Here is a 25,407-nt window from a genome sequence, read left to right on the forward strand (position 1 = left end):
CAAGCATCAGTTCAATTTCAATGGCTGAGACCCTGGTGTGCCAATTCTCTCTATAAAATTATAAAATTATTAAAAAACATTTCTTTAAAGGCCACTGGATGAAAGATTAGAACTACATACAAAAATGGAATTTGAGGACTATAAACATTTCTCTCTATTATTACTGATCTGGTTTTTAATAAATAAGATTATTACTTGAATTAGTTTAATATTAATTATTTTTGTCTATTTTTAAGAAGTAAACATTACATACACATGACAAAGTAGAAATTTCCTAAAAGAAAGCCAGCATGCAAAGATCACCAGACTGAATTTTCTTTTTCTTTTTTATTTTTTGAGGTAGGGTCTCACTCTAGCGCAGGCTGACCTGAAATTCACTAGTCTTAAACTGACCTCAAACTCTGGGCACTCCTCCTACCTCTGCCTCCCAAGTGCTGGTACTAAACGCATGCGCCACCATGCCCAGCAAGACTGAAATTTTAATTTCAATCTCCTGACAAGATAAATAATTTTAAATCTACTCCAACCTAAAAGTAATTTTTCAATACAAGTCAACATAAGGCTTATAATTCAGTCAGAATAAACTAATAGCAACTTGGGTTTGGGTAGTATTGCATTTAGAGGTCAGTTTTGTTGTCTTGTCTAATTTAGAATGTTGTCTCTGCTATGCCAAAACAGCAAGACACACATGTCAATGTGACTCTATTGAAGGCGAAGTAATATCCAAGTGATATTTTTTATATAACCAAGGTACTGTTTCCAAATATATATTTTCATTGTTAAATACTAAATTTTAGAAAAACTCACATGCTATTTTCTTGTTCAAAGTCAAATGCTGTTTTTTCTTTTACGATTTACCTGGTGGTGGAATCAGCGGTGGAGCAGTGCTGACGGTTGGAGGAGGAGGGAGGAACGGAGGAGGAGGGAGGTGGGTGGGAGGAGCTCCTGGAGGGAAAAACGGAGGTGGTTTGCTGAAATTGTTGTCTACTTCAGAAGCTGATCGTTCCGAAAGGACCTACAATTAGAACATAATTAGTAAGAAAGATAAGTAAGTGTTCTTATCTAAGCTTAATCTTAATTAATTTTACTTTCTCCAAGAAATGAGGTAAAAGGTGTTTTTAACTCACATACATGTATGAATAACGTGAATATATACTATACACACACACACACACACACACACACACACACACGCATACATACATATATATACACTTTAAATATTCATATTCAAATTTTAGGAAAAATAACTGAACTACCAAGCAAACTTTTAATAAGAAGGCAGATGCGGTGGTGTATGCCTGTAATCCTAACACTTAGGAGGCTCAAGGAGGAGGATTGCTGTGAAAAAAGGGAAAAATCAGTAAGAATATTTCAGAGCTGGGAATACTGCTCAGTGGTTCAAGGCACTTGCTCAAAAAGCGTACCAGCATGAGCTCAATTTCCCAGTCACCAAGTAAAGCCAGACGCATAAAAGTGACACATGTGTTCGAGTTTGTTTGCTGTGGCAAGAGGTTCTGGTGCACCCATTCTCTCTCCCCAATTACAAAGAGTAAATAAAAATATTTTTCAAAGAAATCTCAAATTAGAAACAAGAACTTACAATGTAGCAAACACTGTGCTTGCAACTCAACCAAAGAGTTAAAGCAGTGCATTAACCACAGATCTAAGTACTGAACACTTCAGTGTATAAGGGCCTATCCCTACATCAGAAGGTGTAAAGCGCATGCAAATAAACTGAGTTGCAGGCAGTTAAGAACTGTAAGTAACTTTCTCATGTGAGCCTTGTAGTTTTTAGAACAAAAGCTCACACTGAAAAGATGTGGTGTTCACAAGATGTTGATCTATCTAAGCACCATCAGAAGCAGCCCACAACCACTGAAATGCAAGCAGGCCCTCCCTGACAGATCTGGATGGTGAACAGGAAAACAGCACAGGCAGACAACATACTTCACAAAGAATTAACTGTGAGGAGGCTCAGCAGAGTACTCTACATAATCTCCTCGAGCTAAAATCCCCAGCACACTGGAAATTTATAGGTATTTAGAAAATTAGAGCAAATGTATTTTTTCACTTAACAACAAAATCCCCTCAGAAATGTCACAATTAAGTAAACAACAAAGCTAATTATCAAGATATTTTAAATCAAAATTTAAAAAATATTTTAAAAAATGAAAATAATTTTAGAGGAAAGAAATATATAACAGAATCCCAATTTTGCTTTGAAAATATAACAAGAAGTATACCAGAACTGAAAATATGAAAGTTAGCATTATGAGTGATGCTTCTCTTACTTTTTCTTTCTTTTTCTTTTTTCTTTTTGCAACTTTTCTTTTAATGAAGGAGAACAAGCGTGACAGTGGGGCAGGGGGCGGGGGGCAGGAGAAAGAGAGAAATTTGGCCCACAGAGCCTCCACCCACTGCAATCAAACTCCAGATATGTATGTACCTTGTTCACATGTGCAACTTTGCATATTTGAATCACCTTGTATATCTGGCTGACATGGGACCTGAATAATAAAACATGGGTCCTGAGGCTCCACAGGCAAGTACCTTAACCACTAACCCATCTCTTCAGCCCACTCTTACTTTTTATTCGAAAAATCTACATAGTCTATTTAGAAAAAGTAGAACTTCACTAAGAAACTCAAAAGTTTATAAATTTTAAATAGAAAGCTTTGGAGATATCTTAGTGGTTGGGGTGCTTGTCTGCAAAGCCTGTCTGCCTGGGTTCCATCCCCAGTACCCACATGAAGCCAGATGCACAACTGGTGCATGAATCTAAGAGCTCTTTTGCAGTGGCAAGAGGCCCGGGCCCACACATATTCTTTTTTCTCCCTCTCACGTAACTTTAAAGAAAAGCTTTTGCAATAAATGTAAGGTTGACTTTCTGCATTTCTTTATGCATCTGTGTGTGGGTACACATGTGTGTGTGCACAGGTCAGCATGCTCAGAGGCCAGAGGACAACCACAGGTGTTGTTACTCGAATGTCACCTCCCTTTTTTTTGAGACAAGGTCTCCTATTCACCAGCCAGCCCCAGGGACAAGAAATCACATGGTTCAAGGGCGGAGTCCAGGCACTCATGCTAGCAAGGCGTGTGCTACATATTTATGTCTCTTTTTAGCACAAATGCACCTTACACACTTATCAGCACCATGAACACAGACCAAATTAAAATACAATGCACAACAATGGCTCTTTGGTACTAGACCTGTATGTTGCTGTTTTCATTTGCTCGCCGTCTTCCTTCAACTCGGCTGATAGTTATCGTCTGACCTATCACGTCAATTGACCCAGGTAACCTCCTGAAACAACAATTGAACTGATTACATTTCACTTAATTAGATGCTTTAAAAGTAATAAAAATATTAAGGAACAAAGCACCTTTTGCAATGTATTGTAAAAGAAAAGTACACTGAAAAAACTTTACTGACTCATCTATTGCACTGTGATAATAAAATCATTTTATTTTATTTTATTTTTTTTATTTTTATGGTTTTTCGAGGTAGGGTTTCACTCTAGCCCAGGCTGACCTGGAATTCACTATGGAGTCTCAGGGTGGCCTTGAACTCACAGCGATCCTCCTACCTCTGCCTCCCAAGTGCTGGGATTAAAGGCATGTGCCACCACTCCCGGCTATAAAATCATTTTATTAATAAGCTAAACCAACAGACCCATCAATGATGTTAGATTTTGAGAATTTATATGCCTTTCATCTAAATTCACTTTTTTTTTTTGGTTTTTGTTTTTGTTTTTCAAGGTGGGGTCTCACTCTAGCTCAGGTTGACCTGGAATTCACTATGTAGTCTCAGGGTGGCCTTGAACTCATAGTGATCCTCCTACCTCTGCCTCCCAGGTGCTGGGATTAAAGACGTGTGCCACCACAACCAGCTAAATTCACTACTTTTTAAATAGTCTTTAACTGAATTTATTTTTATGGGATTAAATCTGTCAGCAAATACTAGACAAGTCATAACAAAATTTGTTAGTCACAGTATAATTTTATTACTGAGTTTTAAAGTTCCTCAAAAAGGGCTTGAAAAATAATGCTCAATCTGACACACTGAATGTTCTCTTAGTGATATATGTCAAACACTGGAAAACATAAAATGGAAGCCAGGTTTTCATTTCTCATAACATCCCTTTAGACAGACAAATTCAAATACTTAAGCTATTGTGTAGTTGAGGAAGGACATTTAAAAAATCTACATGTGGGCTGAAGAGATGGCTTGGCAATTAATGCACTTGCCTGCAAAGCCTAAGGATCCAGGATCCATTCCCCAGGACCCACATAAGCCAGGTGCACAAGGTGGTGCATGCATCTGGAGTTCGTTTGCAGTAGCTACAGGCTCTGGTGCTCCCATTCTCTCTCATAAATATAAATAATCATATATATTTACTTACTTATTTTTAAGTCTTTACGCCTAACAAGGATTAGTTCCTTGTAGACATAGGTAATGAGAACTGGGTACAAAGTGCTCTTCCTCTTTCAGTCAAAAACAATTCTACCTTTACAACTTTCAGCAAGCTCCTCTACCCCTCTTTCTGTCAAATAAATAAGTAAATAAATAAGTGTGTGCTGAGGCCAGGATTCCCCCACCATTTACTGCTACCTAGAGTGCATTATCACAAGCTGGACTTGCACACTACTCCTTCCCTCCTCTCTTCTAGTTTCCACGGTAGGAGTGGTCCCATCTCCCAGTTTTAAAATTGATTCTCATCAAAGGCAAATTCTCCCAAGTCTGACTGGATTTTCAGTTTAGATAGCCAATTCTCCAACTTAAAAAAGGGAGCAAAAGCTAAACCTAGCTAAAACTAACATTTTTTTAAACTTTTTTATTTTTATTTATTTATTTGAAAAAGAGACAGAGAGGGAGAGAGAGAATAGGCACACCAGTGCCTCCAGCCACTGGGGAAAAAAACAAAAAACAAAAAACCTCCAGTTGCATGCGTCCCCTTATGCAACTGACTTACGTGGGTCCTGGGGAATTTCTTCGGCTTTGCAGGCAAATGCCCTAACTGCTAAGCTATCTCTCCAACCCAACTTTTTCTTTATAAGGAGGAAGTTTGTAATAACCTCTCTTTAATCACTTATCTCTAAGAACTTTCAACTTCCAAAAAATTCTGGGACATCTGGGAATACTCATCCCTGAAAGTTTATCTTAAATTATCTAAGAGATGTTTCATTAAGTTTCATATTTTTAAAGGGATTAATCATTAAAAATGTAAAATGGCAAGTAATAGGTTTCTAAAAACATGGAGGTAGTCTTAACAAGCACAGTTAGGAGAAAGGTCATAAACTGCAATTTCCTACATTTTCATAAGACCCACTTCATACACAGCAGGCTGAGGCAGATGCTAGGAAAATTCAGCAGAATCAATTTTTTAAGTCTCTAATACTAGCTCAGAAAGTTACATTTTATATATCTATATAAGTAGTGAAATTAAGAAAAAAAGAATTAACCTGCAGTGAGGACAGAAAAAGTAGGTTTTCTGAGCACTCACTGGTGTGGTTCAAAGCAACGTATTATGTAGTGCAAACAGCTGGAAGGAGGACAGGTCAGTCACATGCTACAGCTTAATGAAATAAGCAAAAACTGGTCAGCTGCATTATAAAAAGGCATAATCTGGAGGGTTAAAAACACGATGTCAGGGGCTGGAGAGATGGCTTAGCGGTTAAGCGCTTGCCTGTGAAGCCTAAGGACCCCGGTTCGAGGCTCGGTTCCCCAGGACCCACGTTAGCCAGATGCACAAAGGGGCGCATGCGTCTGGAGTTCGTTTGCAGAGGCTGGAAGCCCTGGCGCACCCATTCTCTCTCTCTCCCTCTACCTGTCTTTCTCTCTGTGTCTATCGCTCTCAAATAAATAAATTAAAAATTAAAAAAAAAAAACACGGTGTCAGAATGAGCGGTCCTCCTGATGGTCAGGCATCGGGAGAACTCGGTGTCGAGAGCAGCCTTACCTCAGATCCGGAGACTCGGCCCTGCCGTAGCGGTCCTGCCACTTCCCGACGCTCGAGCTGGTTTTCCTCGAGGCAGTACTTGACTGAGACTGAGAGGAGGTGCTGTTTCTAGAGAGAGAAATTTTGTGTGTTTTTTTTTCTTATGCATTGTTTGTTGTCTCTAACCCTTCCTTGTCTATTTTTCCCTTGACATAGTTTTCTAAAGTGCTATGACATGTTCCTATAGTACTATAGAAGCCATAAGATACTTCTCGTGGCACTATCATAAGAGCATAGATGTGTCATCAATAGTTGATTCACTCTGGACTATTTTCAGAAACACTCTTCAACATAATATGATGTCAAAATGAGAAAAGAACCAAATGTTTGTTTAAAGTTCAAATATATTATTAAGAAATAAATGAAGGGCTAGAGAGATGGCTTAGTGGTTAAACGCTTGCCTGTGAAGCCTAAGGACCCTGGTTCGAGGCTCGGTTCCCCAGGTCCCACGTTAGCCAGATGCACAAGGGGGCGCACGCGTCTGGAGTTCGTTTGCAGAGGCTGGAGGCCCTGGCGCGCCCATTCTCTCTCTCTCTATCTGCCTTTCTCTCTGTGTCTGTCACTTTCAAATAAATAAATAAAAATTTTAAAAATTAAAAAAAAAAAGAAAAATAAATGAGCTGGGCATGGTGACACATGCCTTTAATCCCAGCACTCAGGAGGCAGAGGTAGGAGGATCGCTGTGAGTTCCAAGGCCACCCTGAGACTACACAGTGAATTCCAGGTCAGACTGAGCTAGAATGAGAAAAAAAAAAAAAAAAAACAGAAAAAGAAACGAAGGCCAGGCATGGTGACACACACCTCTAATCCCAGCACTCGGGAGGCCAAGGCCAGAGGATCGCCATGAGTTTGAGGCCAGCCTGAGACTACAAAGTGAAGTACTGGTAAGCCTGGGCTAGAGGAAGACCATATCTGAAAAAAAAACAAATAATAAATAGATAGATAGATAAATGTCCATGTCTCTATGAATTGATCGCTTTCATTTCTATAGTTTCACAAAACCTTATTCAAATTCTTGGTATTTTACCCCGTCCTCAACAACAACAAAGTGTTAATAATAAGGTATTGTTCGCACAGCCAATTGACAGTGACTTGCATGTGTTTCACAAGAGCCTTCAATACATGAATCTCATTTAAACTCCACTTCAAAGTGACTTTCAAAAGAAAATTCCAAAGGCGTCTTATCCCCAGTGACATACTCAATAAAGAGCACATTACTAAGCTAGGCGTAAGGGCAAAACCCACCTATAACTCCAGCGCTGAGAAGGCTGAGGCAGGAGGATCACGAATGGAAGGACATCCTAGACTACAGGTGAGACTGAGGCCAGCATGGGCTACCAAGACCCCATCTCAAAAAAAAAAAAAAGTTCTGCAATTTACACTCCTGCCAAGTCTTTAAAAGCCTAATCCTCTTTCAAAGCAACTGGAAAAATACATGTTTATCTGTCTATTTAATTATGTCAACAGACACACAGGAAGAATAAACTACAAACTAAGTGAAATGAATCTATTACTATTACTATCAGTGACAGAAGACTGACCACCTTATATACATACACCTTTGGACTGCCTTGTCTTTAGATCAATGTTATGTTTTGCATGTGCAAAAAATAAAATTGTATCTGTAATCATGGAGGAAAAGAAATTGTATAAATGGAAGGAGGCACAATGTACCAAGAAACATTTTCAGTAGTCATTATAATAAACACGGTAAAGGAAACATATGAACAGTGCTTCTACTGTTCATCCTTAGAATGAGAAAGAGGGAAGGAGGGAGGGAAAGAAAGATAAACAGGGAGGGAGGTAGGAAGGGTGGGGGGAAGTTAGTTTCATTTTAACAGCAAGCATCTATAAAGTGTTTTCTATGTTCCAAGCACTGTTTCAGCATTCTTTCCATAAATGAATGTACATAATACATGTTAGTACACTCAGGAACTTCTGCTCACTGTTTACAGATCAGGAAACCCAGCCCAAGGAAACTAGGGAATTTGCCCAAGGACATACTACTATTACCTTTCAGAGCCAGAATTTGCAAACGTACATAACCATTTATTTTTGACTCAGTATGTAGATGGTACATACACATGTGTGTGCATGCTCATTTGCAGTACACACATGAGCAAGCACACATGTATGTGTACCAGTGTGTGTGGAGGCCAGAGGCTGAAGTCAGGCATCACCTTCACTGCACTGAAACAACATTGCTCACTGAACCTGGAGATCACTGATGACGTTAGACTGGCTAGCCGGCAAACCCCAGGAATCTGCCTGTCTCGACCTCCCCAACTGGGCTGACAGGCAAGTGGCACCACAGCCTGCATTTTACATGGCTCCTGGGGATCTGAACTCTGGTCCTCAGGCCTGTGTGGTAAGCACTTTACTCTGAGCCACGTCTCCAGCCCCTAGATCCAGACTATAAACCCTAGATGTCCAAGAGTCTAAGCTCTTAGATTTAATATTACAGAATACCATGAACTCAATGAGCAAAAAGTTCACCATGTAAAAAACAAACACAGGGCTGAAGAGATGGATAAGTGGCTAAGGTACTTGCCTGCACAGCCAAAAGACCCAGGTTCGATTCCCCAAGACCCATGTAAGCCAGATGCACAAGGTGGCACATACATCTGGAGTTTGTTTGCGGGCTTGAAGGCCCTGTCATGCCCATTCTCTCTGTATCTGCTTCTTTCTCAAACATAATTTTTTTATTTAAAAAAAAAACACAAAAAGAATGCCATGTATTATAAGGAACAATATTCCTTAGTTATCATAGCTTATTTTTTTTTGGGGGGGGGGCTTTTGAGTGAGGGTTTCACTCTAGCCCAGGCTGACCTGGAATTCACTGTATAGTCTCAGAATGACCTTGAACTCCCATCTCCTACTGTCCCTCCCAAGGGCCAGGATTAAAGGTGTGCACCACCACTCCTGGCTTACTTCTTTTTTTTTTTTTATTAAGGACATACTTAGTATGGATACATCATTGTTGGTACCATCCTTTCCCTTGTCCCTGCCCCATTCTGCTGGGGGCCTTCCTCAGTGGGGTTGCTGGTATTCCCCATGGGGTTGTGAGTTATACACTGTGACAGCAGCTGTCAGTTATTGGGGGTCATAACTTTTAATCAAACATTTGATGCAATCCATTAATACAAGCGATCACATTTAGATGTCTATGACAATTCATGATTGTCCAGCGTAACTCTTTAAGAATCGGTGTCTTAGAGCATAGCCTCATACTTCTGTAGTGTCTCTTCCACTAGAGCATTCACACGTAAACCTTCAGGACCAAGTTACGTAACAAGGAAAATAGGTAGTTGTAGAAAATAAATTTAAACAATGACAAAAGACAGTCTGGCTGGGTTGACTTGCTTCAGGCCCAGATATGTCACCTTTATCTAATCTAAGACTAAACTGCTGGCACCATCATCAAGTGTCCTAGGTCTTAGCCTATCCTTTGTGTCTTCCTTGCAACAGGATCACAGAGTAGCAACCTGTCACATTTGCATGAAAATGACAATTTCCAGCCTATTTGCTTTTAGCTAGTATTTAGTAGACACAAAGCAAGGGTCATTACTAAAAGCAAAAGAACAAAAGAAAATAATCCTAATTTGCAAAATTTTTCAGGCTGACATTCTTACCTGACCCCTTCTACTAAAATCAGAAAGAAAAAAAGCCAACAGACCTAGAGCCTCGAAGTCCAATAACTCTTTATGTAAAAATCATCATCACTATTGTCATCACTTCTGCCTTTTTGTTTTTTTAAGTTTTTGAACCAAAAGCAGTGTTCCAATCTCTGTGGACAGAGCCTGGGAGAATTTGTACTTCACGCAGCACTGCAGCAGACACAGCGGGACAGCACAGCGACAACAGCCTACCTGCTGGGAGGGAGTCCGCTCTTGAACAAGGACGGAGGAGAAGTAAACTCGGATTTTGAGGACGGAAGTGATGCTTCCTTCTCTGAATTTCCAGTTCTCCCTTGCTGTACCTTAAAAAGAGACGTGGGGGGGGGGGGTTACTCCCACTTCCTGCACGAGAACACTACAGCACAATGCACTGAAGATGTTAGCGAGTCTGTAACATCTGATTAGAAGACTGTTCCACAGGTAAACAGCTACTAAGTTAGCATGAGGTGAAACTCAGTTATGGATCCAATGCGCCAGCCAGCGCTGGAGACGCTCAGTCCCTGACGTGCTGCCTTGCCAGCAAGGGAACTGAGTTTGATTGAGCCCAATACCCACATAAAAAATGCCAGGTGTGGTAATGCACCCCTGTAACCCTACCACAGGGACAGGAAGAGCCCTGGCTAGTGAGTTTAGCCTATGGAAGGACTCCAGCCAATTATGACCCAGTATCAACATAAGTGAGCAGAGTTCCTGGGGATCACAACCTAGGCTATCCTTTGGCCTCCACACATATGCACCCCCACACATGCTTTAAAAATAGCCCAACTATGCAAACACATGTTGTTACTTGGAAGGCAAATTAACACAAGGCTAGAAGACTTTCCAAATTTATCCAATTCTATGCATGTCTAGGGTTATGAATCCATGTTTCAGGGCTCAACAAAGACCTTGAAGAATTTTCCCTATCAGAGGACAACTGTCTGCATCCTGTTTTCTACTTCAGATGGCAGACACACACTGCAAAACCAATGCCAAATTTGCTCCTGAACACCAGACCCCCCTTTCTCCACTTTCCCATCCCCAGCAACAGTACATCACAAGAGTGCTTGAAATCAGTCAGCCGTCTGCTTACTACCTTGCCTCCCTCATGTTAACACTGAAGCCAGGAGGCCACCACTCCATGACTTCTCTAAAAGGTGTCAGCCTAACCCTTCTGCCCTTATCAGCTCTCTTATCACTCAAATGTGACCTAGGCCTATTCTAGAGACTTTATGCTCTTTACTTTTATATGCTTCTTCCCATCTTAAAATCATCATCAAACTACTAACTTTAAAACACTGCACTAGGGCTGGAGAGATGGCTTAGTGGTTAAGCGCTTGCCTGTAGAGCCTAAGGACCCTGGTTAGAGGCTAAGGACCCACGATAGCCAGATGCACAAGGGGACACACACATCTGGAGTTCATTTGCAGTGGCTGGAGGCCATGGCGCACCCATTCTCTCTCTCTCTCTCTCTGCCTCTTTCTCTCTGTTGCTCTCAAATAAATAAATGCAATTTAAAAAAAACACACACACTGTGTTACAGGCCGTACTTAAATTTCACTGTCCCTGTTCCATCTACATTCAACATCACCCTCTCCATGAAACAAAGACCAAAAGAACTTCAGGTACCCCGACTCTAATCTATCTGTGCCACCATTTCAGCCTGAGAAGTCATCTATGTGACAGTTAACCCTGTCTGTGGTGACCTGACAATGTCCCCACACTTAGGGGAGAGCCCTTAGAAGGTGGATCCTTGAAGGAAGAGGTGCTGTCACTGGGAGAGGACCTTGAGGTTTACTAGTCCAGCCCCACCAGGTATTCGCAGCTTACCCGGGGTCTCCCTCCCTGCTGATGGGGCAGCAGCTCTCTGCAAGGCCATGCTTCCCTGCCACAATGAAAGCCAAAGGAAACTTTTCTTTCCAATTGCTGGTTTTGGTCAGGTGTTTTGTCCCAGCAACCAGAATGTAAACTGCAAACAAATCCATACATAAATGAAAAAAATACCTTTATGCATTTAAGCTATTAACTGTCAGGTCTCTTTATTAACACTGACCAGCCAAATCCTTGATACTTTCATATAATTAGGGTTTTAACAAAAAAAAAATTTTTTTTTGGAAAATGAATTCCACTGCTTAAAAAGCAAAGCCATGTAAAATAAAGTATATAATCATAATGAGACAAGGGTCACAGCATTAAGGCAAGGGATATGCAGAAAGAGAAATAGATTTCATAGACATTTTTCAAGTAAAATGTCAGAACCTGGTATTAGGGGAATTAAATACAATTCATTCACTAAAAATACATTAAATACCTACAATAGCCTTGAAGCTTATACTACTGAAAAAAACACAACAAAATTCCAAATCTCAAGAGAAAATACAATAAAAACAAGGGCAATACAATAAACATACAATAGGGGCTGGAGAGATGACTTAGTGGTTAAGGCGCATGCCTGCAAAGCCTAAGGACCCAGGTTCGATTCTCTAGGTGCACATGGTGGCACATGTGTCTGGAGTGAGTTTGCAGTGGCTAGAGGCCCTAGCACACCCATTCTCTCTATTTCTCTCTTTCCCTAGTAAATAAAAATAAATCTTTTTTAAAAATAGGATAGACAGAGTCCCAGTACTCAGGAGACAGAGGTAGGAGGATCACTGATCCCTGTGAGTTTGAGGCCACCCTGAGGCTACATAGTGAATTCCAGGTCAGCCTGGACTAGAGTAAGACTCTACCTCAAAAAGCCAAAAAAGAAGTGGGTGTGGTGGCGCACGCCTTTAATCCCAGCACTTGGGAGGCAGAGGTAGGAGGATCGCTGTGAGTTCAAGGCCACTCTGAAACTACATAGTGAATTCCAGGACAGCCTGGGCTAGAGTGAGACCCTACCTCAAAAAAACAAAAATAAATAAAAAGGAAAAAGATAGAAGATACTGTCAGGGGCTGGGGAGAGGGCTCAATGGTTAAGGGAACTTCCTTGCAAAGCCTGCTGACCCAGGTTTGACTCCCCAGAACCCAATGTAAGCACAAGGGGCACATGCGTCTGGAGTTTATCTTCAGTGGCAACAGGCCCTGGCATGCCCTTATGCTCTCTTTCTCGCTCTCTGAAAAATGACAAAATTTTTAAACAGATGCCATTGCCAGGCATGATGGCACATGTCTTTAGTCCCAGCACTTGGAGGTAGAGGTAGGAGGATTGCCATGAGTTCAAGACCACCCTGAGAACATAGTAAATTCCAGGTCAGCCTGGGCTAGAGTGAGACTCTACCTTGGAAAACAAGCAAGCAAACAAAAGATGCTATCAGAACAAAAAAGCACTCGATGCCATGTAAGCCCGTCAGTAACGCTCCGAGTTGACACTACAGCCCCAAACGCTCCCCTGACTACTAGCAGTTTATATGCAACTTCTCAGCATATCTAACTGGCATCTCAAGGTTACCATGGCCAAACTATTTGCATCCCCTGATCTGATCTCCAAATTTTCCTCATATAAATAAATAATATGGTCACCTTCTAAGTTTCTTAAGGAAAATGAAACCCTATAGGGGATTATGTAAATCATATCAATATACAATAACTATGTCAGCATTATCTTTACAACACTCCAAAATCCAGTTATCAAATACTCTACTAAAACATTCCAGCATATCTCAATTACTCTATAAACTGTCTCCCTACTTTTGCTCTTTCCTTCCTAAAATCTATTCTCTATACAAAGCCAAAACAATCTTATTAAAAGTATAAATCAGAGTTAAGCATGGTAGCACACACCTTTAATCCCAGCACTTGGGATGCAGAGGGAGGAGGATCAATGAGAATTCGAGGCCACATTGAAACCACATAGTGAATTCCAGGTCAACCTGGACTAGAGTGAGACCCTACCTTGAAAAACCAAAAAAAAAAGTATAAATCAGGGCTGAGATGACTGTTCAGTGGTTAAAAGTTGCTTGACTGCAAAACCTTTGGGCACAGGTTCAATTAATTCCCCATTACCCAGGTAAAGGCAGATGCACAAAGTGGTACATGCACCTGGAGTTCATTTACAGTAGCTAGAGGCCCAGGGTGCACCCATTTTCAATGTCTCTCTAATAAATAAAACAACATAAAATAAAAATGTCTTTTAGGGGTTGAAGAGTTGGCTTCACAGTTAAGCGCTTGCCTGTGAAGCCTAAGGTCCCCACTTCAAGGCTCGATTCCCCAGAATCTACGTTAGCCAGATGCACAAGGGGGCGCACACATCTGGAGTTCGTCTGCAGTGGCAGGAGGCCCTGGTGCACCCATTCTCTCTCTGCCTCTTTATCTCTCTCTCAAATACACACACACACACACACACACACACACACACACACACACATACATATATATATATATATTTTTTTTAAATACCTGTTAAAAAGTGTAAAGTAACTCATGCTCTCCTCTGATCTCCAAAAGCTTCCCACTTCAATCAGAATAAAGTGGACTTCTCAGCAGGACTACATGCTATGGGCCCTGCACACCTCTCTGACCTAGCTTCCCTCTGCTCTTCCCCAGCTCATCCTCGCCACACCCAGTCTTAGTGGCCTTTCCCACATGCACACACCTTCTTTGTACAAGAAGTTATTTCTGTGTAAGACATCCTTCCTTCAAACTGTCTGGAGGTTCTCATCAGGTGCACCTCACCTATGCTTTCATTTTTTTGTACTTTCAACTATAGGTCAAGAGGAGGCCAAAAAATTCAAAAAGAAAACAAACCCTAAGTTAAATCATGCAATTTAAGGAGCATGATACAATCCTCCATCTCACCTGGGGCACGAACCAACCCCTGTCCACTGCATCATGCTTACATGACCATTGACCTGTAGCTGTGGGGATGCTGGGGCATCACAGTGCTGATGATCAACTAACCCTCATTTTACTTAAAAATGATCCCAAGACTTAAGAATGATGATGCAGGCAATTCAGAATGTCAAAGAAAAGTCATAAAGTCCTTCCTCTCAGTGAAACTGTAAAAATTCTAAGTCATTACTAGGAAAGCCTCTTATGCAAAGGCTGCTTAGATCTATAGTAAAATTACTGAGACTACATGCATGATTTTATTAGCATATTATTATAATTGTTCTTTTATTATTTTGTTAATATCTTACTATACCTAAATTTTAAATTTTATCACACATATATATTTCAGTTTCACATATCTGCTAGGGGTCTTTAAATCTATTCATAGTGGCTAGGCATGGCAGAATGCGCCTTTACTCCTAGCACTCAGGAGACAGAGATAGGAGGACCTCTGTGAGTTCAAAATCTGCCTGGGACAAAAGAGTGAGTTGCTGGCCAGCCTAGACTACAGTGATACCCCACCTAGAAAAACAACAACAAAAGAATGTATTCCCTGTGGATATAATGGGACCACTATATCACTCTCATTCTCCCTGGAGTGGCTCCCTCACGTTTTTGTTTATTTTCTTCACACAATTTCTGTCATTATTAGCTGAAACCATTTTGCTGTATGATACTGTCTGCTGCCAATGTAATAGGATCTTTTTGTTAAATATATACTTTTATTTATTTGCAAGCCAAGAGAGATAAAAGAGACAGAGAGAATGGGTAAACCAGGGTCTCCAGCCACTGCAGAGAGACTCCAGATGCATGCACCATTTTATGCATCTGGCATTATGTGGGTACGGGGGAATCAAACTCAGGTTGTTGGGCTTTGCAGGCAAGTTCCTTAACCACTGAGCCATCTCTCCTGCCCACTGTAACAAGATCTTTTAATACACAGACTATGTACTAAACAAAGCTGTGTCTCAAGTGCCTAGAAAACAGGACCTAGAAAACTCAATGAACATTTACTTATTTGACTCAGGGACATAGCTTTAATGCCACTCCTGCAAAGTCCTTCAGATGAACATAATGTTTACAACTATCATACCTTTAAAAAAATATTTTACTTTTATTTATTAGTTTGAGGAAGAGAGAGAAAGAGGCAGACAGAGAGAAATAATAGGCACACCAGGGCCTCTAGCCACTGCAAACGAACCCTAGTCGCCCCCTTCTGCAGCTAACGTTCATGGATCCTGGGGAATCGAACAGGGGGCCTCTGGCTTTGCAGGCAAGCATCGTAAGTGCTAAGCCATCTCTCCAGCCCAAGAACTGACTGTTTAACAAATACCACCTTTTCCATCAAAACAAATAAAATGCACAACTATACAGTTTATGGCTATCATTCTCATCTTTTTGCTCCAAACAATCTAACACAGTGATATGGTCAATTAACACTAGGAAGAAAGAAGGGAAAAGGCAGAGGGAGAGATACAGGAGAGACTGCTATGTAGATTTAAAAGTTCATCAATGTTCTGAGAAGTGACAGTTGAGTGTTCAGTACAAAATGAGACATCTTTACTTGTCTATTTATTTTGCAAGGGGGTAGACAAAGAATGAGAATGGGCCCTCCAAGCCCTCTAGCCATTGCAAGTGAACTCCATATGCATGCACTCCTTTGTGCATCCAGCTTTATGTGGGTAATAGGAAACCGAACCCAGGTTGTTAGGCTTTGCAAGGAAGCACCGTTAATCACTAAGCCATCTCTCCAGCCCTTACAGTTTGTAATTTAAAAAAAGAAGAAGAAGCAATAGGGCTGGAGAGATGGCTTAGCTGTTAAGGCACTTGCCTGCAAAGCCAAAGGGCCCAGGTTCAACTCCCCAGTAACCACATAAGCCAGATGCACAAGGTGGTACATGCATGTGGAGTTCATTTGCAATGGCCAAAGACTCTGGTGTGCCTTATCTCTCCCTCTCAAGTAAATAAATTTAAAAAAAAATTTTAAGCCAGATGTGGTGGCACACGCCTTTAATTTTAGCACTCAGGAGGCAGAGGTAGGTAGATTGCTGAATTCGAAGCCACCCTGAAACTACTGGGCTTCTAGAGAGCAAGACCCCACCTGGATAAAAAAGAAAAAAAAAATTTTTTTTAAAGCAACAGATACAGTACAAGACGATGGGGTTTGTATCTACTATTACCATCTGTTCCCCCAACCAACTTAATACACTGGTATGGTCAATAAAATAAAAACTGGGAAGATAGTAGAAAGAAGGTTGAAGATGAGATATGGGAGGGCACAGAAGAGCAAGATGGAAGGGAGCATAGATTTAAAATATGTGGGACAGGAAGCATGCACGCTTGTCTCTTTACAATATGGGGAAAACTGAGAAGCTAGGAAGACAGTACAAAGTCATAAACACATAAGGGCTGGACAGAGGGCTTAGCGGTTAAGGCATCTGCCCGTAAAGCCAAAGAACCCTTGTTTGATTCCCCAGGACCAATATAAGCCAGATGCACAAGGTGGCACATGCATCTGGAATTCGTTTGCGCATCTGGAATTCGTTTGCAGTGGCTGGAGGCCCTGGTGCACCTGTTCTCTCTCTCTCTCTCTCTCTCTCTCTCTCTCTCTCTCTCTCTGTCTCTCAAATAAATAAATAAATAAATAAATAAATAAATAAATAAATAAAATGTTAAGTATACATATATCTCTCTCATACCCAAATCAGTACTTTACATATATTTTTTAATATTTTATTTATTTATTTATGACAGAGAAAGAGGCAGATATAGGGAGAGAGAACGGGTGCACCAGGGCCTCTAACCACTGTAAAGGAACTTCAGATGGTATGCGTTACCTTCTGCATCTGGCTTTACGTGGATACTAGGAAATCGAACCCAGGTCCTTATGCTTTGCACACAAGTACCTAAACAGCTGAGCCATACCTCCAGCCGCCCAATCAGTATTTTAAATAGATGGTACTTAAGCAGATTACCAAAGCAAGGAAACCACTGAACAACAAGTAAATACAAGCCTTTATTAATTCAGAATTAAATCAATCAATGACCTCTACTCAAGTAATGAAAGGACCTCAAAAATTATTCTACAGTAGATAGTAAGCCTCTATAAAATACTCATCCACAATCTTTGATGAGAAGTTAGCCCTTAATAGCTTTTATTTTCTTTTTACAACACTAAGGTAAAAAAAAAAAAAGCATATTAAAGCTGACAGTTTTATAATGGCAGGTCTCATTACTATTAGAAAAAAATAAAAAACACCACTATAAATTAACTAACTCCTTATTAGACAAACTTTTCTATATATTTATTATAATTAACTATGCAAAAAGTTCAATGCCCAAAAGTGATATAGAAAAGAACCTCATTATCCTTTAAAATAAGATAAACATCAAGAATTTCCAAACTATTTACAACAGAACAAGACCAAATACTAACCCATGGTAGGATGTAAACTAAAACTAAATTCTCTCTGCAGAACTGTGTTCAGCAGAGTGGCTGCATCTGCAAATATATCACATGCGTAGCATGAGATGGGATTTTTGGATAGGGCTATAGTCCCGAAAGGGACAATGAATTCCATATCCAGACCACAAGAGGTCCCTGAGTATGTAACCCAATTTATTCACAGTGCCATTCAATATTAAGAATAATATCAAGTGAGACCCAACCTCAAAAAACAAGTAATAATAATAATAATATCAGAAAGAAAAAAAAAGAATATCCAAACAAAGTTCAAAAAAGCAGCATGAGAATGTATATTAGTCTCTGGACATGGTCTCTGATAGTCACATGATGACATGGGGAAGCCAGAAATTACACTTGATTTCCAATAAAGTAGTATAAGCCTTCAGGTTTCCCACATAAACTAGTCCTTCATAACCCTATCCTTCTAGGCATTAATTTTGAAAATCAGTAGTTTTGCCGGGTGTTGTGGCACACGCCTTTAATCCCAGCAGTAGGGAGGCAGAGGTAGGAGGATTGACATGAATTCGAGGCCACCCTGAGACTGTACGGTGAATTCCAGATCAGCCTGGGTATAGTGAGACCCTTCCTGGAAAAAACAACAACAACAACAACAAACAGTAGTTTTTTTCCATTATGCTGAGTTTGCAGATGCTGTCAGAGAATGCCTAAAATTTCGGGAACCATCTTGAACTACATCACAGTACATGAAGATTGCAGTGTCAGAGAAATCATAAACCTTTTACCATCATCCTTATCTTCTTTTTAAGAAATGGGGGAAAAAATAAGACAATTCTGCTCAAGTCTAAGCAAGTAAGAGCTTAATCTATTGCCACACATTTCGATCCTACAAACATGCATGAACTACATTCAAAACCACAACACAAGCCGGGCGTGGTGGCGCACTCCTTTAATCCCAGCACTCAGGAGGCAGAGGTAGGAGGATCGCCATATGACTTCGAGGCAACCCTGAAACTACATAGTTAATTCCAGGTCAGCCTAGGCCAGAGTAAGATCCCACTTCAAAAAAAAACAAAAAAAGGAAAAAAAATCCACAACACAGAGCAGAAAACAGTATCATCTGGCATTGGTTAGTGTGCTAGGCTAGAAATCCACATGCTTACAGAAGAGGAGATAAACAACAACCAGCAAATTTGTTAAGGCACCAGGAAGCTCAAAGTTTTTGGAAGAAAAAGGTAGCTATTTTCCACTTTGCTTATTCTCAAGTGGTAGTATGGAGGCAGACTCAAGAACAAAAATGAGAGTGACCAAGGATAATTTACTAAAATTCACCTTAACAAGATTGAATCTGCCATCTTGGATCTCTGCACCTGGTGTAACTTCCATAGTACAGTCTTCGGCCTAAGTTAAATGACATATTCCCCATTAAGATACCACACAACTGTTAAAGGTTAGGCCATCTAAGACAAACTAGCTGTGGCTAGTCTGTGACTTAAAACCAACATAAGATAACCATTAAGGGGAAAAAACAAACACTATCAAATGAAAAAAAAATTTAAACTATCATGCAGCATTTAACAGGGAAAAGTTGAGAAATTTGAGAAGTCAACATGGGACAGGGGAAAAAACAGGGGTAGTCTGGAGTATCTTACTCATTACCGTAATTTTATTTGTCGTTGAAGTAACTGGTATAACTTCAAGTCCCATTCGTATCCTCTTTTGTTTTTCACAGTAAGCTTTCCAGGTATCTTCATTAAAGCCGTAATTAAAATAATCAGAAAGATCAGCACCTAAAGGTAAAACATTCAGTATGCAAAGATTTCAACTCTATGCAGCAGCAAAAATGAAGCATAAAAATGTAAGCTTAGTTACATATATGCTTGACCACTCCTTTCTAATTTTACCATTTCTCAGATTACCGCCATGAAGCAGAGACTATAAAACATTTTGATTACTTGATTATTTCTTTTAGGAATGACATGGTAATAAATACACAAGTCTAATTACGGATTTATTATAAAAGTAATTCAGGTCCTTATCACTCACCATTTCCTTCAGACAATAAAAATGACACTGAAAAAAGTATTTTGAATTGATTCTCAAAACTTCTGAGGGCTGGAAAGATCGCTTAGTGTTTAAGGCGTTTGCCTGCAAAGCCAAAGGATCCAGGTTCAACTCTCCAGGACCCAAGTAAGCCAGATACAGAAAGGGACACATGCATCTGGAGTTTGTTTGCAGTGGCTGGAGGCCCTGGCGCACCCATTCTCTCTCCTCTCTCAAACAAATAAATAAAAATAAAATAATTTTTTAAAGGAATAAAAAACACTCTGATCACAATAAAAATGTTTTTTTGAGATCAACAGAATCCACAATCATCTTACCAGGTTTACGCCATGGTTTATCTTCAAAAGAATCCAAATCAACCTCCAAAAGTGGTACTCCATTTATGCTCCCAGGTGCATCCAGGTCAACCCCTTTGACTTTTGATCCTGTTTGATCACACACAGAATGGCAAAAAAGTTACACTAGCTAGAAGCTGGAAGAACCAACAGAAAACATCCTTTGACCACCCGGAGAATACATGTTTGCCATAAACCAAAGCAGACAAAACATTTCTTATAAAGGGAGTATGACTGGGCATCATGGTGTGCCTTTAATTCCAGCATTTGGGAAATGGGAGTAGGAGGACCAGAAAATTAAGGTCTATGTAGCTAGATAAAGTACAGCCTGGGCTATATGAAGCTTCATCTAAAAATAGGCAGAAGAGACTACCATACCAATAGGAAGTTACTATTTTCTGTGTGCCAAGTTGCTGCTTTTATGTAGTTTGGGGTAAAGTTTAAGCTTCTGAAAGAGTTATAAAGCAAATAAAGTAACAACAAAATTGAACAGCCAGTACAGCCTGAAATTTTTGTTATTGGCTCTCTAAGAAAAAAAGTGTGCCTGTGCTGGTGATATATAGTCAAATATTCATTAAGACAGCTAGTACCATCGCCTTAGGACTTATTCTAAATATTGTGCCTTATTTTCCTGTTGATACTACAGCAAATACAAATGTTACCTGTAGTTCCATAAACTCTTCCCCCTGTCTTAATGTTAAGATTTACAGGTGCTGTTCCATAACTCCTAAAAACAGAACAAAATTTACCCTGAGAAAGAGAGTACAAAGAAACAGGAAGATGTTCAATGTATTTACAATCACTTAGTACATAAATAAACTGGCACTCATATGTTTTAAAAACCTGGCACTTAATAAAAGATAAGGTATCATCGCATGATTAAAAACCCTGAAGAAACTAAAAACAGAAGAGAAATCTCAACAAAATAAAGGCTGTATGTGACAAACCTATAACCAACATCATATTAATTATGGAAATATGCAGAGAATCTTTACTAAAATCAGGAGTGAGACAAATGTCTGCACTCCACAGTGCTTGAAGACTTAGCTAGAGAGGTAGAGGAGAAGATTAAAGGAAAATAGTCATCCCTGTTTTCAGTTGACATGGTCCAATATGCAAAAGACCCTACTAGCCTCTACTACCAGAAAACACTTAATGAACATTGTGAGCAAAGCACCAGGACACAAAATCAACCCACACAAACTAGAGCCTTCCTATGAACCCGTAATGAACAGAAGAGTTAGAATGAGGAACAAGTCCATTCACAAGATTTCCCCCCAACCCCCGCAGGGAGGGTCTCACTCTCGCTGAGGCTGACCTGGAATTCACTATGTAGTCTCAGGATGGCCTCGAACTCACTGTGATCCTCCTGCCTCTGCCACCCCTGTGCTGGAATTAAAGGTGTTCCACCATGCCAAGCCTTTTTTTTTTTTTTTTTTTTAAAGAGAGGAAGGATTCCTTGGAACAGACCTAACCAGGAATGTAAAAGAACAAAGAAATGAAGGAAGACATTAGAAGATGGAAAGACCTCCCATACATATGAATGAATTAACATTAAAATAGCAAAATTAGCCAGGCATGGTGGCATACTCCTTTAATCCAGCACTAAGGAGGCAGAAGTTGGAGGTTCTCCATGAATTTGAAGCAAGCCTGAGACTACATAGTGAATTCCATGACAGCCTGGGCTAAAGCGAGGCTCTATCTCAAAAACCAAAATGGGGCTGAAGAGATGGCTTAGTGGCTAAGGTACTTGCCTGCAAAGCCAAAGGACCCAGGTTCAATTTGCCAGTGCCCACATAAGCCAGATGCACAAATGGCACATGCATCTGTCGTTTGTTTGCACTGGCTAGAGGCACTGGCATGCCCATTCTCTCCCAAATAAATAAATAAAATACCCTTTAAAACATATAAATGGTGGGCTGGAGAGATAGCTTAGCAGTTAAGGAGTTTTCCTCCAAAGCCTAAGAACCCAGGTTCAAGACCCCAGTACCCACATAGGCCAATTGCACAAGGTGGCACATGCATCTGGAGTTTGTTTGAAATGGCTAGAGGCCCTGATCCATCCATTCTTGCTCTCTCCCAAATAAATAAAGTATTTTGAAAAAAACAAACCAAAATGGTGCTGGGAAAACTAATATCCACCTTTAGGAAAACAAAAGTATACTCATAATTCACTATGAACAAAACTCAATTCAAGATAGATCAAAGACTTTAATGTAAAACTTGAAGCTCTGAAACTGTAAGGAATATCTGAAAAGTATTTCAGAAGCTCAGAAAATACGTAAGAATTAAGAAATGTGATCACATGAAATTAAAACGCTTCTATACAGCAAAGCCAACAAGTGAGTAAAGAGAGAGCATACAGAATAGGATTATATATTTGACAGAAGATTAGATATCTAGAATACATAGTGTACTCAAAAACAAAGCAACCCAATCCACAAACAGGATAATGAAATGAACAGTTCTAAAAGAAAAAGAAGGTACAAATGGCCAATAAACTACAAAAAAAGATAACATTTTTAGTCATTGCAGAAATGCAAAAAAAGAGAAGCCAGGCAGGTGGCAAACGTCTTTAATCTCAGCAGCAGGGAGGCAGAGGTAGAAGGACTGCTGTGAGTTGAGGCCAGCCTGGGACTGCATAGCAAATTCCAGGTCAGACTGGGCTAGAATGAAAACTTACCTCAAAAAGAAAGAAAGAAAGAAAGAAAAAGAAAAGAAAGCAGCACCACTGAGATCCCATTTCCATGCAGAATGGCTATCATTATGACAAGTAACAAAAGCTGGAAGGTAGGAACCCTTAATCAAAATATTGGTGGGATTTTCAATGTAGAAATCTGTATGGAGTTCCTCAAAAAATGAAAACTGGAAGTTACATACCCAGTTATGCCACTCTGTGTATACATGAGAAGGCCTCTAAATCAGCATACTATGTGATACTGGTTCAAATGCCCATCATCAATTCCTAAAGCTGGGCACAGTGATGAAAGCCTTGAGAGGCAGGGGCAAGGCCATATCATGAGACAGAGGTCAGCCTGGGCTACACAGCCAGGCCATCTTAAAAACACTGATGCTCTAAGATGAGCACAGCATCTATGCTACGTAGTTTCCACACAGGTACTGTTCTCATGACAACCACTCACCCATACTGTGGGGCTCCAGTCTTGATGTCGCCTATGGTGACGTGCACGTCATCCTCATCATCATCGCTGTCACTGTCACTGTCATCTTCCGTCTCAGTTACTTTCTGAACCAACATATAATAACAAAAGCATTCAATAATCCAGTTCAACATTTGATATTAATAAATGAAAAATATAACTATCTTGTTTTTTGAGATAGTTTTAGAGAAAGGTACAGGCTCTTAAAATTACAACCTATTTCAACTCACTTTTAACTTTGATAGCCTCTGTAATAAATAGGAATAAAATTAAGAATAAAGACAAAGAGGGGTTGAGAAGATGGTTCAGTGGTTAAAAGCACTTGCTTGCAAAGCCTGCTGACCTGAGTTCAAATCCCCAGCCACCCCACATAAAGCTGTATGCAAAAAGTGACACAGTGGTGCAAATGTCTGGCACTCCTTTTTAAGCAGCAAGACATGCAATGGCAGGCGACCCTGCCATAATCCCCCCCTCACACTCACACGCACGCACGCACACACACACACATGCACACACACGCACACGCGCACGCAAAAAGACAACTTTTACTGACGTCATCTTTCAGTAAATATATTTCTCGTGTGTGTACAAGCAAGCATCTCCCCAGTTCTCATGTAAACACATATATATTCTGATTGTATTTTAACTGACACCTTGCAAAATAGATCTAAGGCAATGGCAATACAGTAAGCTATCTATAAGGTGAAATTATTTTTAAAAGTATTTGAGGGCTGCAGAGATGGCTTAGCTGTTAAGGTGTTTGCCTGCCAAGTCAAAGGACCCAGGTTCAACTTCCTAGGACCCACGTATGTCAGATGCACAAGGGGGCGCATGCGTCTGGAGTTAAGTTTGCAGTGGCTAGAGGCCCTGAGCACCCCTTCTCTATCTGCCTCTTTCTCTAATAAAAAAAAATTTAAGACAATAATTTTTTTTAAGTATTTGAGAAATTGTTGCCAAGAATATAAGCAAAACATTTGAGATTCAATGTCAACATTAAAAACTATTAAATAAGGCTTGGGTGTTGGTTCATTGGTTAAAGGCACTTTTTTGCAAAGCCTGATGGCCTGGGTTTGATTCCCCTGTACCCACATAAAGCCAGATGTACAAAGTGGCACACCCATATTCTTCCTCTCTGCTTGCAAATAAAAAATATCTTTAAAAATCATGTGTGTTTGAGGACGCCTTTAATTCCAGCACTCAGGAGGCCAAGGTAGGAGGACTGCTATGAATTCGAGGCCAGCCTGAGACTACATAGTGAATTCCAGGTCAACCTGGGCTATAGCAAGACCCTAGCTCAGAACAGAAAATGCCCCCCAAAATAAAAATAAAACCTACTAAGTAGGTATACAGAAGTTTGTATACCTTCAGCACTCACACACACAAGAGACTGCATGTAAACAGGGATTTACAAAGCCTTTATTGTGGCTCTAAAATACTTAAATGCTATTGACATAACAAATAAGCTTATCACCCAGTCAAAACGCATTTTTAATGTATAAGTTCCACTATGCAAAATAATGAATTTTCTTCCTTTTATAAGATTAAAATGTACAAATTCATCAGAGCGCTTCCCAAAATATCTTAATGGTCATGGAACCATGGACTATCACATTCAAAAAGCATTGCTAAAAAGCTGTCATGTCCAACTTTAGGTTGTGAGACTCTATGCTAGCTTTGGAAACCAAGCTCACTTATATTTGGTTCATCTGTAACCATTCAGGTCTTTGAAAGCAAAGCAAGCCTTTGCACATGCTGTATTTCCTCTGAAGTCTCCTCCTACTTTCTTCTCCAAAATCCTACATATACTTCTGATAGTACCAGATGAAGCAGTTGATACAGAAGGGGCTAGATCATACAAGATGCTGAAGGTGAAATTAAATGCTGGTTTTTTAAGCAAATTGTGAAGTCATTAAAAAAGATCTTAAACATGAAAGTGATTTCAAACCACTGCATGTA

The 25,407-nt window shown here is 40.1% G+C and overlaps 1 protein-coding gene across 6 annotated transcripts in view; it reads right to left on the bottom strand.

The window, feature by feature from the left end:
* The window catches only part of Fip1l1 (factor interacting with PAPOLA and CPSF1), a 61,601-nt gene that overhangs the window by 30,301 nt on the left and 5,893 nt on the right, over positions 1 to 25,407 (bottom strand). For 3 of the 6 annotated variants that reach the window (XM_045161711.1, XM_004658697.3, XM_045161710.1), the window contains exons 5-13: positions 23,434 to 23,537; positions 20,953 to 21,017; positions 20,273 to 20,380; positions 19,551 to 19,681; positions 19,224 to 19,292; positions 9,872 to 9,981; positions 5,964 to 6,071; positions 3,214 to 3,307; positions 859 to 1,015 (exon numbers count right to left, since the gene is read on the bottom strand). In XM_045161711.1, coding sequence (XP_045017646.1) covers positions 859 to 1,015; positions 3,214 to 3,307; positions 5,964 to 6,071; positions 9,872 to 9,981; positions 19,224 to 19,292; positions 19,551 to 19,681; positions 20,273 to 20,380; positions 20,953 to 21,017; positions 23,434 to 23,537 — 946 coding nt within the window. The remainder of the gene's footprint in view (positions 1 to 858; positions 1,016 to 3,213; positions 3,308 to 5,963; positions 6,072 to 9,871; positions 9,982 to 19,223; positions 19,293 to 19,550; positions 19,682 to 20,272; positions 20,381 to 20,952; positions 21,018 to 23,433; positions 23,538 to 25,407) is intronic. The other 3 variants (XM_045161709.1, XM_045161708.1, XM_004658699.2) reach the window with 1 other exon arrangement.

The sequence above is a fragment of the Jaculus jaculus genome, chromosome 11 (assembly GCF_020740685.1).
Source record: "Jaculus jaculus isolate mJacJac1 chromosome 11, mJacJac1.mat.Y.cur, whole genome shotgun sequence".
Taxonomy (NCBI): Eukaryota; Metazoa; Chordata; class Mammalia; order Rodentia; family Dipodidae; genus Jaculus; species Jaculus jaculus.